The 16,151-nt window shown below is 47.8% G+C and overlaps 2 protein-coding genes across 3 annotated transcripts in view; one reads left to right on the top strand and one right to left on the bottom strand.

The window, feature by feature from the left end:
* The window catches only part of GNB3 (G protein subunit beta 3), a 35,458-nt gene extending 32,191 nt beyond the window's left edge, over nucleotides 1–3,267 (top strand). The window contains exon 10 of the mRNA XM_069754151.1: nucleotides 2,573–3,267. Within this exon, the coding sequence (XP_069610252.1) occupies nucleotides 2,573–2,679 (107 nt within the window). The 3' untranslated portion in view covers nucleotides 2,680–3,267. The remainder of the gene's footprint in view (nucleotides 1–2,572) is intronic.
* A 7,025-nt stretch (nucleotides 3,268–10,292) lies between these two features.
* On the bottom strand, nucleotides 10,293–14,625 carry CDCA3 (cell division cycle associated 3). Of its 2 annotated transcripts, none has more exons than XM_069754152.1 (6): nucleotides 14,506–14,625; nucleotides 13,337–13,490; nucleotides 13,117–13,249; nucleotides 12,481–12,732; nucleotides 12,275–12,393; nucleotides 10,293–10,583 (listed from the first exon to the last, which is right to left on the bottom strand). In XM_069754152.1, the coding sequence occupies exons 1-6, from the start codon at nucleotides 14,589–14,591 to the stop codon at nucleotides 10,461–10,463; spliced, it is 867 nt and encodes a 288-aa protein (XP_069610253.1). In that variant the 5' UTR covers nucleotides 14,592–14,625; the 3' UTR covers nucleotides 10,293–10,460. The 2 variants fall into 2 exon arrangements, with proteins under 2 accessions (XP_069610253.1, XP_069610254.1); XM_069754153.1 differs by having other exon boundaries at nucleotides 14,529–14,603.
* Between the last annotated feature and the right edge of the window lie 1,526 nt (nucleotides 14,626–16,151).

Consider the following 16,151-nt stretch of genomic DNA (forward strand, 5'->3'; position numbering starts at 1 on the left):
TGGAAGAATGTGATATGGTCTGATGACACCAAAGTAGAACTGTTTGGTAGAAACAAAACTCGTTGTGTTTGGAGGAGACAGAATGTTGAGTTGCATCCAAAGAACACTCATAATTTTACCTCTATACAAGTCACTAGTGTGACCACACTTAGAATACTGTGCACAGTTCTGGTCTCCGGTGTATAAGAAAGACATAGCTGAACTGGAGCGGGTGCAGAGAAGAGCGACCAAGGTTATTAGAGGACTGGGGGGTCTGCAATACCAAGATAGGTTATTACACTTGGGGCTATTTAGTTTGGAAAAATGAAGACTAAGGGGTGATCTTATGTTAATGTACAAATATATGAGGGGACGGTACAAAGACCTTTCTGATGATCTTTTTAATCATAGACCTGAAACAGGGACAAGGGGGCATCCTCTGCGTTTTGGAGGAAAAAAGGTTTAAGCATAATAACAGACGCAGATTATTTACCGTAAGAGCAGTGAGACTATGGAACTCTCTGCCGTATGATGTTGTAATGAGTGATTCATTACTTAAATTTAAGAGGGGACTGGATACATTTCTGGAAAAGTATAATGTTACAGGTTATATATACTAGATTCCTTGATAGGGCGTTGATCCAGGGAACTAGTCTGATTGCCGTATGTGGAGTCGGGAAGGAATTTTTTGTCCCCAAGGTGGAGCTTACTCTTTGCACATGGGTTTTTTTTGCCTTCCTCTGGATCAACATGTTAGGTTAGGCTATGGGTTAAACTAGATGGACTTATAGTCTTCCTTCAACCTTAATAACTATGTAACACCATACCTACTGTGAAGCATGGGGGTGGCAACATCATGCTTTGGGGCTGTTTCTCTGCAAAAAGACCAGGACGACTGATCCATGTACATGAAAGAATGAATGGGGACATGAATCGTGAGATTTTGAGTGCAAACCTCCGTCCATCAGCAAGGGCATTGAAGATGAAACGTGGCTGGGTCTTTCAGAATGATAATGAATCCAAGCACACCGCCAGGGCAACGAAGGAGTGGCTTTGTAAGGCTGGTTTCACATTTGCGGTTGTGTCCGCAAAGTTTCTGATGCATACATCCACATGCGTCTTGATTTTATATCTTTAACATTGTGGACACAGGTGCCTGCGTTAGGTTACGCATGCGTCTTTTCGCGATGTGTGGCTGGGCGCGGCTAATGCACCATGTTGCAATTTTTGATGTGGCAAATTTCTGGCAAATATGCACATGAGTGCGTTAAAAAACGCATTACTGTCTATGGGAACGCATGTCTTTGTGGATGCATGCGTTCGATGCGCTTTCGTACTTCGGGCTGCGCATGTCCAGGAACTGATTTAGACACGCCCTCCTGGAAATATCGAACGCATGCGCATAAAAAACGCATGCAAACGCAGCATTGTTTTCAGTCATGCGTAAGCTGATGCGGGTAAAAAACCGCAGCGTTATCATGCATTTTTCCATGCGTTTGCGGACGATACACTGCGGACTCAACCGCAAATGTGAACCTAGCCCAAGTAGCATATGAAGGTCCTAGAGTGGCCTAGCCAGTCTCCAGATCTCAACCCCATAGAAAACCTTTGGCGGGAGTTGAAAGTCCGTGTTTCCCAGGCCCAAAACATCACTGCTGTAGAGGAGATCTGCATGGAGGAATGGGCCAACATACCAACAACAGTGTGTGCCAACCTTGTGAAGACTTACAGAAAACGTTTGACCTCTGTCATTGCCAACAAAGGATATATTACAAAGTATTGAGATGAACTTTTGTTAATGACCAAATACTTATTTTCCACCATAATTTGCAAAATAAATCTTCCAAATCAGACAAGGTGATTTTCTGGATTTGTTTTCTCATTGTGACTCTCATAGTTGTGGTCTACCCTATGATGTCAATTCCGTCAACGCACCATAGCCCACACCACATAGATACATCCTATATTGAAAACCATGGAGAAAAAAACAAAAACACATAAAAACAGCACGTTGATGCAGAAGAAAAAGAAAAAAGTGTTTTTTTTTATTAATTTTTTAGATTTTTCAGCCATGAAAAAAAAAAATTCCAAGATAAACAACTCCATTTGAACAGACCCCAAGTCTGAATTTTGCGTGTTTTGTGGATAGCACTCGTTCCCTTCATATTCTATGGGACATAAAATATCGGAGACTTGTCCCATTTTGGTCAAAAGCTCGGATCAAAATCAGCAAGGCAAGTCAATTGGGGTCTCTGAAAAAAATCGTATTGCATTCAGATGACATTCAAGTGCAGTCCGTTATTCACGGAATGTCAAATGTAAAATTTTATTTTTGCTCTTAATTTCTCCGCGTATAAGAAAATTGGATGACACACATAGCAAACTCTGATCAGAATTATTGGTCCGATTTTCTCGCATGCGGAAAAAAAAAAAAAAAAAGACATCTCACTGAGCCCCGACAGCTGCATGACAAATGAACGCTCCGTCACCCGGCTGCCATATTGCTCATCACCCAGCTTTCCCAGATGTAACCAAGACACTGCTCCATAACTTCTTACCTCTATATTATACTTTTTCTCCTCTAATTTTACAGGTGTGCTGTCAGGGCACGATAACCGCGTCAGCTGCCTCGGCGTCACCTCGGATGGGATGGCGGCTGCCACAGGATCGTGGGATAGTTTCCTGAAAATCTGGAACTGAATTTTTTGCAAGATACTTCATGCAGCGGAGACAGGGGCACCTAAACTCACCTCCCCTGCCCCTCACAGTCCATTTATCAATGCCCCAGATTATACCCTAATTAGCGTCTCACCCCACCAGTGCAGGGCTGCACCAGCATCCCCCCTCCATACCAGGCACCTCCTCGGATTTGCTGTGTGACACTTACTAGCTGAAGGAGCCCCATTTACAAGCAAAATGCAAACACTGCCACCTGGTGGCTGCTGTACACACTGCACCCATATGTCTGCTGCTAATTGGATCCAGACCCTAGATCACCCCCAATACAGCAGCTGTTACCCCCCAAATCAATCCTTTCTGATCAAACTCCCGCACCTCCCCACTTTTGTCCTCCACTCCTGCTGCATACAACGTTGACATCTGTGTGCATATCTACTTAATTTATTATGCTGAAGCCTCTCCCCCTTTTCTGTCACTTTTTTTTTTTTCAAACAGGTTTGTGTTTTATAGAAAGAGGAAAATAAAATCTATTTTAGGTCATAGAAGCCGAAGATTTTTGGCATCTTTCGGACATGTTACTGATTTTATTAAATCTCAGGTTTGCAGCTACTTTGGACTCAGTCTTTCTAGATCTCTCCATATACGTCAGTACGGCATACAACATGTGTGTGTGGATAACGTATTATAGCAGATATATTCCTGTACATAGGAGCAGTATTATAGTAGTTATATTCTTGTACATAGGGGCAGTATTATAGTAGTTATATTCTTGTATATAGGGGCAGTATTATAGTAAAAAGCAGAAGTCCAGCGCGGGTGATGTCCATAAAAAATACCTTTTATTCCATATTCGTTAAAAGCACATAAATCCAAAGTCCATCTTCATATCCATAGACACAAAAACGGGTGATTCATACCAGTGACAGTCACAGGCTTAAGGTGCATTAATGCACTTTAAGCCTGTGACTGTCACTGGTATGAATCACCCGTTTTTGTGTCTATGGATATGAAGATGGACTTTGGATGTATGTGCTTTTAACGAATATGGAATAAAAGGTATTTTTTATGGACATCACCCGCGCTGGACTTCTGCTTTTTCCTTCAAACTACTTGCTGCACTGCATGATCCGTGCGCTTGGCCTGAGAGGAGGTGAGCTGATCTTCGTTGCTTTTTCTTTTCCAGTATTATAGTAGTTATATTCTTGTACATAGGGACAGTATTATAGTAGTTCTATTGTACATAGGAGCAGTGTTAGGCCGGGATCACACATGCGAGAAACAAGTCCATGTCTCGCATGTGAAATCCAAGCTCTGGCGCCGGCACTGTGGAGCGGAGCGTGCAGCCGCATAGCAACACATGGAGCCGCACTCTCCGCTCCCAGGAGCCGCACTCTCCGCTTCTAAGTGCCAGAGCTTGGATTTCACATGCGAGACACGGACGTGTTTCTCACATGTGTGATCCCAGCCTTATAGTAGTTATATTCCTGTGCACTGGGAGCAGTATTATAGTGGCAGATATACACGGCACCATTATTTGAGTGTCTTCGTACTTCTAACAATACATTTTTTTTCTATCCTGCTGGGACCGCCAGAGGTTGGGGCTTTAAAGGGAATCTGTCACCCCCTTGGATATTTAAGCTATTACTATGGGCATACAGGTCATAGAATTGCTAATACTGTCTTAAGGTACCTTCACACTAAGCGACGCTGCAGCAATTTAGACAATGATGTCGATCGCTGCAGCGTCGCTGTTTGGTCGCTGGAGAGCTGTCACACAGACAGCTCTCCAGCGACCAACGATCCGAAGCCCCCGGGTAACCAGGGTAAACATTGGGTTACTAAGTGCAGGGCCGCGCTTAGTAACCCGATGTTTACCCTGGTTACCATCCTAAAAGTAAAAAAAAAACAAACGCTTCATACTTACCTTCCGCTGTCTGTCCCCGGCGCTCTGCTTCTCTGTACTGGCTGTGAGCACAGCGGTGACGTCACCGCTCTGCTTTCCGGCCGCTGTGCTCACAGTGAGTGCAGGAAAAATGATAATTACTTACGGGTAATTTGATTTTCCAGAACCATGACAGCACCGTACGTGAGAGATGGCATCCACCCCCAGGAACAGGAAACCTGTAGCAGAGATATAAGAATGGGGCGGCCCCTCTCTCCTCAGTTTGTTTCAGAGTATGGAAGATGACCGCTTTGTTAGTACACAGTTATGTATTCTATTTACATTGTACAAGTTTCTATTAGTTTTTTATCTATATACATATTTCCTTACACTTATTTACTTATATATAATAAGTTTTTTTTTTTTTTTTTTTTGTGAATCACACAACCATCACCAAGATAGGGCGGGAATTAATGCGGTGCTGTCATGGTTCTGGAAAATCAGATTACCCGTAAGTAATTATCATTTTTTCCCTTCACCATGACAGCACCGTACGTGAGAGGAAGAAATAGAAGACTCCTAGGGTGGGACAACAGCAGATAACACCTTTCTCCCAAAAGACAAGTCTGAAAGACCTAAGTCTAGTCTATAATGCCGGAAGAAGGTAGATGGTGAAGACCATACCGCTGCTTTACAAATCTGTTCCACCGAGGCGCATGCCCTTTCCGCCCAGGAAGTGGCAATAGCACGCGTGGAGTGAGCCGTGACACCTTGTGGGGGAACTTGACCAGAAGAGGAATATGAAAGTGAGATAGCTGTACGCAACCACCTTTGAGGCCTTTTTTCCCCTGTTTGTCCCCTGGAAGGTGACAAAAAGGGCCGATGACTGACGCCAAGATTTTGAGGCTTCTATGTATTGAAGCAGGCAACGTCTGACATCGAGACAATGGAAGGTTTGCTCCCCCTGGGATTTTGGTTGGGGACAAAATGAGGGAAGAATAATTTCCTGGTCTCTATGAAATTTTGAATTGACCTTCGGAAGGAAGGCAGGATCGGTTTTGATAACCACTTTGTCATCATGAAAGGTGGTGTAAGGAGGGTTCACCGACATAGCCTGTAATTCACAAGTACGACGGACAGAAGTTAGAGCAACCAGAAGGACCGTTTTTAGGGTCAAGGATTTTATTGATATAGAATCAAGAGGCTCAAAGGGGGAAACGGTTAGAGCATTTAACACTAAATTTAAATCCCAGGGAGCCACTTTAGGTAATAATTTTGAGGGTCTGGATGTAAAAGAGGCTCGTATGAACCTATAGACCCAAGGGTGATCAGCAAGTTTATGATCAAACAGCTCACCCAGGGCAGAGACTTGCACTTTTAAGGTGCTAGTAGACAGACCCCTTTCCAACCCTTTTTGGAGAAATTCAAGAATTTCTTTTACCGGGACTTGCTGACTTGTTTCGGACAATTGTCGCCCCGAGAAATCTAGGAACTTTTGCCAGATGTTTTGGTATTTCTCTGAGGTGACCTTTTTCCTGCTGGCTAGCAACGTGGTTACCAAAGGGTTTGAGAATCCTTTTGCTAACAGAAGTCCCCTCAAGTTCCAGGCGGTGAGGTGTAGCCTGTGTACTTGGGGATGTTGAACTGGTCCCTGGTGCAGGAGATCCGGGGCATCCGGAAAGATCCATGGGTCCGAGATAGACATGCGTCTGAGCCACGTGAACCATGCCCTTTTCGGCCAAAACGGAGCTATGAGGATCACTCGTGCCTTGTCTTCCCGAATTTTCCTGAGGACTGTCGGGATTAATGGTATTGGGGGAAACGCGTATGCTAGATGGAAGTCCCACCGATATAGAAACGCGTCTACTCCCTCCGGGTGTTCTCTTGGGTTCAGAGAATAGAACTTCTTCACCTTCCGATTTTCTTTTGTGGCGAATAGGTCTATCTCTGGAACGCCCCAGCTGGCACATATTTCGCCAAACACTCGCTGGTTCAGGGACCACTCCCCTTGACATAGCGTGTGACGGCTCAAGAAGTCGGCTACCTGATTCTCTGACCCTCTTAAGTATGTTCCGGTTAGTGAAAGAAGGTTGTTCTCGGCCCATGTAAAAAGTTCTTTGGCCTCTGCCATAAGGGATGGTGACCTTGTGCCCCCTTGGTGATTTATATAGGCTATCGTCGTGTTGTTGTCGGAGAGCACTACAACATGTCTTCCCCGAATCCTTTCTCCTATATGAAGAAGTGCCAGCCGTACTGCAGACAATTCCTTCCGATTGGAGGATGCTGAGGTCATTGGGATCCCCCATTGACCCTGTAGGACCTGATCCTCCAAGTGTGCTCCCCACCCCCATGGACTCGCATCGGTAGTAACGACTAATGGATCTTGTACTGACCATGGCACCGCGTTGCTTAAATTTTCTGTTTTCAGCCACCATTCTAGTGAGTCCTGAACTGTTGGAGATAGAAGAATCTTCCGATTTAGATTGTACGGACTCCTGTCCTGTTCGGCCAGAATCTGCCATTGTAACTCTCGTGTGTGGCTTTGTGCCCACCGAGTTGCTGGAATCGTTGCCGTCAGGACTCCTAAGAGCGACATTGCATTTCTCAGGGAGATAATCCGTTGTAGTTGAAACAATTGTATCTTCTGCCGAATAGATTGAATTTTTCTCTGTGGGAGGACACACTCTTGCTTGACTGAATCCAATAAGATTCCGAGGAATTCTTGAGTCTGTGTTGGGACGAGTCTTGATTTTTTCAGGTTTATCATCCATCCCAATCTGGTTAGTACTTCCAGTACTCTTGCGACTGCTTTCTCGCAATTTTCTTTGCTGTTTGCTATTACCAAAAAATTGTCCAAATATGGTACCAACATTATGTCTTCTTTCCTGATGAAAGATGCCACCTCGGAAATAATTTTTGTGAATATGCGGGGCGCTATGGCTACCCCAAAGGGAAGACACTGATACTGTAGATGGACGGGGGTCTTTGCAAGGTTTACCACTAATCTTAGATATTGTTGGTGTTGGACAGCGATTGGCACATGGTAGTAAGCATCTGTGAGATCGATCACTGCCATGTAACAGTATGGGTTGAGTACTTTCACTGCGGTTTTTAAGGTCTCCATCTTGAATTTTTCTATTTGAATATAATGGTTCAGGGCCTTCAGGTTGAATATTACCCTCAGCGAGCCGTCTGGTTTTGGTGTTAAAAATAAGGTGCTGTAGAACCCTTTCCCTATCTCCTGATGAGGTACTTTTATTAATACCTCTTTTTGGATGAGGAGATGAATTTCTCTCTCTAGTGTGGCCTGATTTTTCCCCGCCACTTGGGTCATTTTTACCCGATTTGGTGGGAGGATGGAGAACTTGAGTTTTAGACCCTCTGACAATAAGTTGGTTACCCATTGAGAAGCCGGCAGTGCTGCCCAGTGATGGACAAACCGCCGGAGTCTTCCCCCCACCGGAAAGCTGGCGTCATTGAGGTCTGGGATCAGACTTGGGAGGAGGCTTGTTGAAAAGAAATCCTCTCTCTTTCCGGTCTCTCCAAGGTCTGCCTCGACTAGACCTGTCATCTGATCGGCCGCGGGTTCCTCTATATCCAGATCCACGAAAGGACGAACGAGAGGTTTCCCACCGGCGTCTGGGAAAGGAAGGAGGTGGAAACCGCTTTTTCTTGTCCGACGCTTTCTCAAGGATCTCGTCCAGAGCCTTGCCAAAAAGGTATTGCCCTTCACAGGGTACTCCGCAGAGTTTGACCTTCGACTGAAAGTCAGCTGTCCAATTCTTCAGCCACAATGCTCTACGTCCTGAATTGGATAAAGCACATGCACGTGCGGCACTCCTCACGGAGTCTATTGAGGCATCCGCCAGGAACCTCGCGGCGCCCTGAAGAGAGGGCAATGCTTCCAGTAGTCTCTCTCTCGGGCATTTGTTTCTGATTTGGTCACTTAACTCCTCCAACCACTTGACCATAGCCCGTGCCGTGCAAGTGGCAGCAACCCCGGGTTTAAATGACCATGTTGCTGCTTCCCAGGCCGACTTTAGAAAAGCATCTGCTTTTTTGTCGAGGGGGTCTTTTAGGGCTCCCATGTCCTCAAATGGTAAAGCAACCCCCTTAGAGGTGCTGGCGATGGCTGCATCTAACTTAGGCGCCTTGTCCCACTTCTCACAGACCTCCTCGTTAAAGGGGTATTTGCGTTTCAAAGCCTGAGGGATGGACATCTTTTTATTAGGCTTTTTCCACTCCCGTTTTATTAAATTGACTATGTTATCATGGAAGGGAAAAAATTTCTTCTTTTCCTCCTCCAAATTACTAAACATAGTATCTTGGACTGTCCGCGGTTCCTTAGGAGTCTCTACTCCCATAGTCGTTCTGACTAGTTTGAGCAGCTTTCCAATATCTTCTGATTGAAAATAAGGGTGACCATACTCTTTCCCTAAAAAGAGCGAGGGGAGAAAACAGGCGCGCACAGAAGCCCCTTCACCCGGGCAGCACCGCACGCAGCGCCGCCGAGCATGGCTGCCCCCCCGCGGACCTCGGCCTCCGGACCGGACTCATCAGAGGGGGTATCCCTCCGGAGGTAGGAGCTCTGCAACAGGCGTCCACCTGCAGGAACAGGAAACCAAAACTGAGGAGAGAGGGGCCGCCCCATTCTTATATCTCTGCTACAGGTTTCCTGTTCCTGGGGGCGGATGCCATCTCTCACGTACGGTGCTGTCATGGTGAAGGGAAAAGCACAGCGCCGAGGACAGACAGCGGAAGGTAAGTATGAAGCGATTGCTTTTTTTACTTTTAGGATGGTAACCAGGGTAAACATCGGGTTACTAAGCGCGGCCCTGCGCTTAGTAACCCGATGTTTACCCTGGTTACCAGCGAAGACCTCGCTGAATCGGCGTCACACACGCCGATTCAGCGATGTCAGCGGGAGATCCAGCGACCAAAGAAAGTTCTGGCCTTCTAGCCCCGACCAACGACATCACAGCAGGATCCTGATCGCCGCTGTGTGTCACACGGAATGATATCGCTAGCCAGGACGCTGCAACGTCACAGATCGCTAGCGATATCGTTTAGTGTGAAGGTACCTTTACCTGTACGTTCAATAGCTGCAGTCTAATTGTGGAGAAATAGATTTTAAGCGTTTATGCTAATTATTTCTTCCAGGCTCCAGGGCATTCAGTGTTTGGCAAAAACCTGCCTCCTGACTTCATTCTAATACCAACCACACAAATGCTACTGTGCAAGTGACTCGCCGATGCAGCAGGATGGAGACACTGCCCATAGAAGGGACAAGTACCTAGAACAGCGCTGGTGCAGGTGCGGGATTACGGCACCACGAAAGCACGTCACAGGTCAGGGTTACGTGCATGGTAAGAGGGGGTTATTAAAATGAAGTCAGGAAGCAGAGATTTGTTCCAGGCACCGCACGCCCCGGAGCCTGGGAGAAATTAACACAAGACCCAATTTCTCCACAGCTAGACTGCAGCTATGGGGCATACAGGTAAGACTATTTTAACCATTTTATTACCTGTATGCCCATATTAACAGCTTAAAAGCATCCAGGGGGTGACAGATTCCCTTTAAAACCCAGAGATAAGGCCACATGTGTGCACCTCGGCTCCATTCAGGGGTAATAAACCCTTTACCTCCGGTTTGTCTTCTGTAGGGATCTGTGCTCCCTATAACGTTGTATAATGCAGAACACAGATTGCCTTCTCCTTACACCTGAACAACAATTGCTCTTAATCAGACATCGTCAATATTAAAAATTTACATTTATTTGGTCCTACATACATCAGACAATTTACAATAGTAGTGTGCGAGTATAGCGGCAGCAGCGGTAGTAGAGGTGCGGGGGGCACGGTATGCCAAGTACACATATATACACCAAAGTTTGATAATGGGGGGGGATGTCGGCAGGGGCTCAGCTGTCGCTCTGCGTGTAGAGTGCGTTCTCCTTATTATGAGACATTTCCCAGCTGGTGTGCGAGATCTTCGTGGTCCTGAGAGACGACGGCTGCTCAGGCTGGAAGGGGAGGATTTTCACCTGCAAATGGGAAAGACGAACCAACGTCAGATCATCCCAAATACTGAACTTCAGAAACTGAGACCCAAGCTCACTAGAAAAATGTTGGTTCAATGTGACCTTACATAGAGCAGACAGCAGGGGTCCGGGCGACCAAATCAGACCCCAAACATTTAGCTCATGTTTCTATGCACAAAAGTTACTGTTCCCTTCCTCCCAGCTAAGTTTCTGCAGGTGCCGGCAAGTTTTGGAATGTGTCTGTCATGCAGAAATCACTGGGATTCTTCTTGGGCACCTCACAAAAGCCTATATGGAAAAACTGCATGACAAACGCACAGTGAGCACGAGGCTCTATGAAGTCACATCCAGTAACCCCCATCCCGAATGACTAGCAGCATTAACGCTAATGGAAACATGGCCTCTCCTGATTATATCGTTTTTGCTTGCTGCGCTCCCACCCTGAATTGTTGTCCCTCCTATCATGTACACAGCGAAAAAAAAAAACTAAAAGGAAATGGCCATTTGATCATGCTGGGATTTCCGACCTAGGGCACGGCAGAGCGGTTTCATTCAGTACACACAGAGCATGGCGTTAAATGAGATTTCCCCAAGATTCAACGTTATCCCCATCCATAGAATGGGTAATAACTACCTAATCACCGGGGGACCGACTGCTGTGATCCCCCCGGATCCCGAGAGCGGGGCACCACCTAAATGTAGCATCACTCTCTATAGCGCTGGAGATTTAACTACTCCATCTAGCCTTAGCATTGCAGAGCTTAACTATCAGGGTTATTTCAGGTCCCAGTGGTCAGACCTCCAACCCCATGGATGGAGAATACTTGTGAATGCCCCTTTAGAGAGAATCTGCACCCCAAAATTTGAGTATAAGGCCACCGGCATCAGGGGCTTATCTAGAGCATTCTGTAATGCATTCTGTAATGCTGTAGATAAGCACCCGATGTATCCTGCAAGATAAGAAAAAGAGGTTAGATTATACTCCCGTTCGGGTCCGATGTGCATCACGGTCTGGGGCCTCCCATCTTCATACGATGACGTCCACTTCTTTTCTTCCTGCGCAGGCGTACTTTATCTGCCCTGTTGAGGGCAGAGCAAAGTACTGCAGTGCGCAGGAAAGGTCAGAGGCCCGGCAAATCAGTACCCCTGCACAGGAGTCGCAGCAGGAAGAAAAGAAGAGGACGTCATCGCATGAAGATGGGAGGCCCCAGACCGTGACGCCCATCGGACCCAAAACGAACCAGGACCGCCCCTAGGTGAGTAGAATATAACCTTTATTTCTCATCTTTCAGGTTACATCGGGGGCTTATCTACAGCATTACAGAATGCTGTAGATAAGCCCCTGATGCCGGTGGGCTTAACTTATACTCAAATTTTAGGGTGACAGATTCCCTTTAAGGAGGGCTTCCCAGAATCAAACCTGTTGATAAGCGATGGCTATGTGCTCCACGACACCCAGAGTTTTGATTCTGTGGCCATCACTTTAGGTGTAGCCTCCTAGGCGCACATGCTCTTAGGATGTAGGACGTCCCCTGGCTCAGACATCAGCCTGGTGGTCCCCATGTCACGTTGCACCATCAAGGGGCTCAGAGCGCCACAGACATAACATTAAGTGTCCGGTTCGTGCAGACCCCATCAGTGCTGGATTTCAGCGGTTTTGTATTTTTTGGTACTTTGTGCAATCACTGCCTTACCTGTCGGTTTTGCGCAGCCATGCTGGGTGAATAGTCTTCCTGCAGGACTTTCAGTGGTGACCGGCCATGGGCAGGGGAGGCCAACGCTTTCCTGGGTCGCTGGCGAACATTCTTAGTACCTATAACAGGAGAATACGCAGTGATATGAGAGCAGCAGAAACTCGTCGGCACGAGGCTGTAACTAAGGCTTTGCTCCGTGGCGTCACCTGCGGCACGTGGAGATTTGCTCCTTGGTTTCTGTTGCTGCAGGGTGGCCGGAGGCGGCTCTGGAGACGTCACAGGTTCCTCCGCAGGCTCCTTCTCTTCTTCCTCCGCGGGTGGAGGGAGCGCGTCACTCGCTGGTTGGTCGTCTGGGGACTCAGCCGTAGCTTCTTTATTGGCTTCCGGACTGGCCTCAATCCCAGAATCCTCGGAGACAAACACCTCGCTGAGCTGCTTAGCCAGAAGGTTCAAGGAAGCTGGAAAAGAAAAGACAATTAGAGGGTTAATGGCAGCTTAACCTATGGAGATCACTGAAAATAGAAGTCCTCAAGTCGTCCTCCGCCGCTCCATGGCCTAATTATCAAGCAATATGGCTGCTGTCACAGCCCCACTTTCCCAGAGCCCTGAATGACATATCTGGTCTAAGGCGCTAAGCTGGTTAACAGCTGACGGTGACTAAGGACCGTCTCCCCACACAGGGATGTGACGTGCCCCGATAAATCACCCGTTACTTCCTGAAACGTCTCTGCTTGCCATCAATAAATGGAAACGATCGTTTCCTAGTCCCGAGTTTGCTGCATTGCATCAGTATAGATGGGTGCCATGAGCTGGGGAGTCTGGTACAGCGACCATGTACTCACCATGTAAAGAGGGGCGCAGGGGGGTGCGTGCAATGCCCTGTGTGGGGGAGCGGGGGTCACTTGTGCTGGAGGGTTCCACCGTTTCCTCCTCTGCTGCCACTACATGGTGAGAACTCTGCGGAGACTCCACAACCTGCAGGAGCAGAAGGACGAGGTCAGAAGGACGAGGTCAGACATCTCCGGGTGAGAGACAACAGAAATCAGCATCACAAGCACCGACCTCAATAGGAGTCCTGGGGATCCCAGCCGTAGGGGAGCGGGGGTCAATCACACGCATCAGGTGGAGGTTTCGTAGAGGACGAGATGGAGTCACCTGCTGCTCTCTGGAATCTGCTGCCCCCATCGTGGAAAGGCCACAAACCAGAATCACTGACCTGGGGGGGGGTGAGATCATTATTAGGACTACAACTCCCAAAATAACACTGTAGCAATACAGAAATACATGTTATCTATAAACCAGTCTCTGCAGCACCTTTTTACTTCTGTCCCCATGTCTGTGCAGCTCCCAGGCCCATCCAAACCCACCAGATCCCCTGAGCAGCTCCCCAGCCCCTCCAGACCTCTTGAGCAGACCCTCCAACCCACTGTACCCCCCTACCCCAACAGCTCCCCAGGCCCCTCCAACCTGCCGTAACCCCCCTACCCCAACCCACCGTTTCACCCCACCCCTCCCAGGTCCCCCCAACCCGCCGTACCCACGCCCTCCCCCCAACCCGCCGTACCCACGCCCTCCCCCCAACCCGCCGTACCCAATCAAATCCCACCAAGGACCATATCTGCACGGCGTTTGTATGTTCTCCCCATGTTTGTGTGCGTGTTTACTCCAGTTTCCTCACACACTCCAAAGACATCCTGATAGGGGATGTAGACTTTGAGCCCCAATGGGGACAGTGATGTCTGTAAAGCGCTGCAGAATATGATGGCGCTATATAAGCAAAGCATAATAAAGCATTTGCGCCACCATCAAAGTCCGAGTGTGCGGAGCGGAGCCCACTGCAGAGGGCAGGTGCCGGTCCTGTGCACGGTGGGGATTACGCCCTCCCCCACTGCCGCCATCTTGGCCTGAAGCTTATGGCCGGGCTCCAGCAGCCTCTCTATAAGATCCAGCAACATACGGTGACCCGATGTCTGCCCGTCCCCTGGAGGGCGAGGTGTGAAGCCGCTGACCCCATACAGCGAGAATCAGGAATACATTAGAGACTTTACCCTCAAAATGATGATTAATAACAGCGCAACCCCCAACACCAGGTCCACATAAAGAAGATATGGATCCTGGAAGGGGGAAAACCAGCCCGGTCCTGAAAGGGTTACAATCCCCCCTAAAGTCCCTGCGTTCAGGCAGCGCCTCCTCAGCCCCACAGTAACCGGCGCTCCGGGCGCCATACTCACACACACGCGTCCCAGCTCCGCACCGAGTCTGTCCGCACTCCCGTTCTCCAGCACCGACTGAGCCAACTGCTTCCTAACCGCAACATTCAAACTAAGCGCCTCAGCCAATCACAAAGCATTGCCATCGCTGATTGGCTGGAAAGCAATCATCCCGCCCCTCATCTCCATCGATTCACTTGGCTAAATGATTGGCTAATTTAGATGTCATGGTGACAGCTTTGAATAATGATTGGTCGAATTTCATTGTCCATTGCCTCACATAAAGTAGAGCGCGCTTACTTCCTCCCAGGAGACGGCGGCCATTTTGGCAGAGACAATATTTAAAAGTATTTAAGGCAATAGTCAACAAAATGGCGGCTATAATGCAGACACGTGTAAAGAAAGATCTGCTCACGTGAATCCGTGTCACATGATTGAGATTAACAAACAGCTGTGCTTAGTTTACTACTATGGACATTGGGCAATGGTGGGCTATAGACTGAACCCAGGGGGGCAATTCCCCTGCCCAGCTGATGGCCTCTTTATTCCTGTTCATAGGTCGTAAACATCATGGAAAGTTCCTCTGATTGCAGCGAATATAATTTATGTGAATCAATAGTCGCCTTTCCTGGGATTTTTGCCCTTTTCAAGATCTCTGCTTGCTGTCAGTGAAAGGATTAAAAAAAATGTTTAGAATGAAAAGTGCTGACAGACCCGAGGCTCAGCGATGTGTCAGGGTAGTGGTGACGTGAGGCGGATACGCACGCACGCACGCACGCACGCACGCACGCACACTTCTTGCTCCTATTTAGCATCTTTCCACCTTTTCATGTGAGAATTAATGGAAACACCGAGGAATTTACATACAGATCAGGTGCAATCTACCGAACCAAACCCATCGGGTTGTCTCATGGTCATTAATGGTTAATATTGCAAATTGCATGTACAGACTGGCAACTTTGTGACTTATTAAAAATCCTCTCTGCTTTCAAGAATGGAGATTTTTAACCCCTTCCTGACATCCTCAGTAATTAAACGGCACAAGTCAGGTGCTGGTATACAGAGCGGTGCAGCAGATACTGCCTATGTAACCGGCTGGGCTCCAACCACTGCTGTTAAACCCTTAGGCTATGTTCACACTTTGCAGATTCCACTGCGGATTTTTCCGCAGCAGAATTCCAAAATCCGCAGTGAAAACCCATCGCGGTTTTTACTGCGGATTTATCGTGGTTTTTACTGCGGTTTCTTCTGCGGATTTTCATCTGCAGTTTCCTATTGGAGCAGGTGAAAATCCGCAGAAAAGAAGTGACATGCTGCGGAATGTAATCCGCTGCGTTTCCGCGCGTTTTTTTCCGCAGCATGTGCACTGCGTTTTTTGTTTCCCATAGGTTTACATTGTACTCTAAACTCATGGGAAACTGCTGCAGATCCGCAGCGGTCAAATCCGCTGTGGATCCGCAGCAAAATCCACAAAGTGTGAACATAGCCTTAAGGGTATGTTTCCACGGGCCGGATTACATCCGGATTAGCTGTGGATTGGATGCTGCGTACATCTGCAGCGTTCAACCGGCAGCGTCCAGATGTTACAGCATAGTGGAGGGGATCTGATGAAATCCCGTCTCCACTATGCGTGCGAACACGCATCCAGCGGCCCTGCGTTTCCGGAC

The sequence above is a fragment of the Ranitomeya imitator genome, chromosome 2, assembly GCF_032444005.1.
Source record: "Ranitomeya imitator isolate aRanImi1 chromosome 2, aRanImi1.pri, whole genome shotgun sequence".
NCBI classification, from domain to species: domain Eukaryota; kingdom Metazoa; phylum Chordata; class Amphibia; order Anura; family Dendrobatidae; genus Ranitomeya; species Ranitomeya imitator.

What these genes read in the sequence shown, in the direction of transcription:
- CDCA3 (XM_069754152.1), bottom strand. Translation starts at nt 14,591, where the DNA reads ATGTTGCGGTTAGGAAGCAGTTGGCTCAGTCGGTGCTGGAGAACGGGA. An exon ending in CGGAGCTGGGACGCGTGTGT is followed by an intron (nt 13,491 to 14,505) that starts GTGAGTATGGCG and finishes ACCCCCCCCCAG; the next exon opens with GTCAGTGATTCTGGTTTGTG. An exon ending in TGGCTGCGCAAAACCGACAG is followed by an intron (nt 10,584 to 12,274) that starts GTAAGGCAGTGA and finishes TCCCATTTGCAG; the next exon opens with GTGAAAATCCTCCCCTTCCA.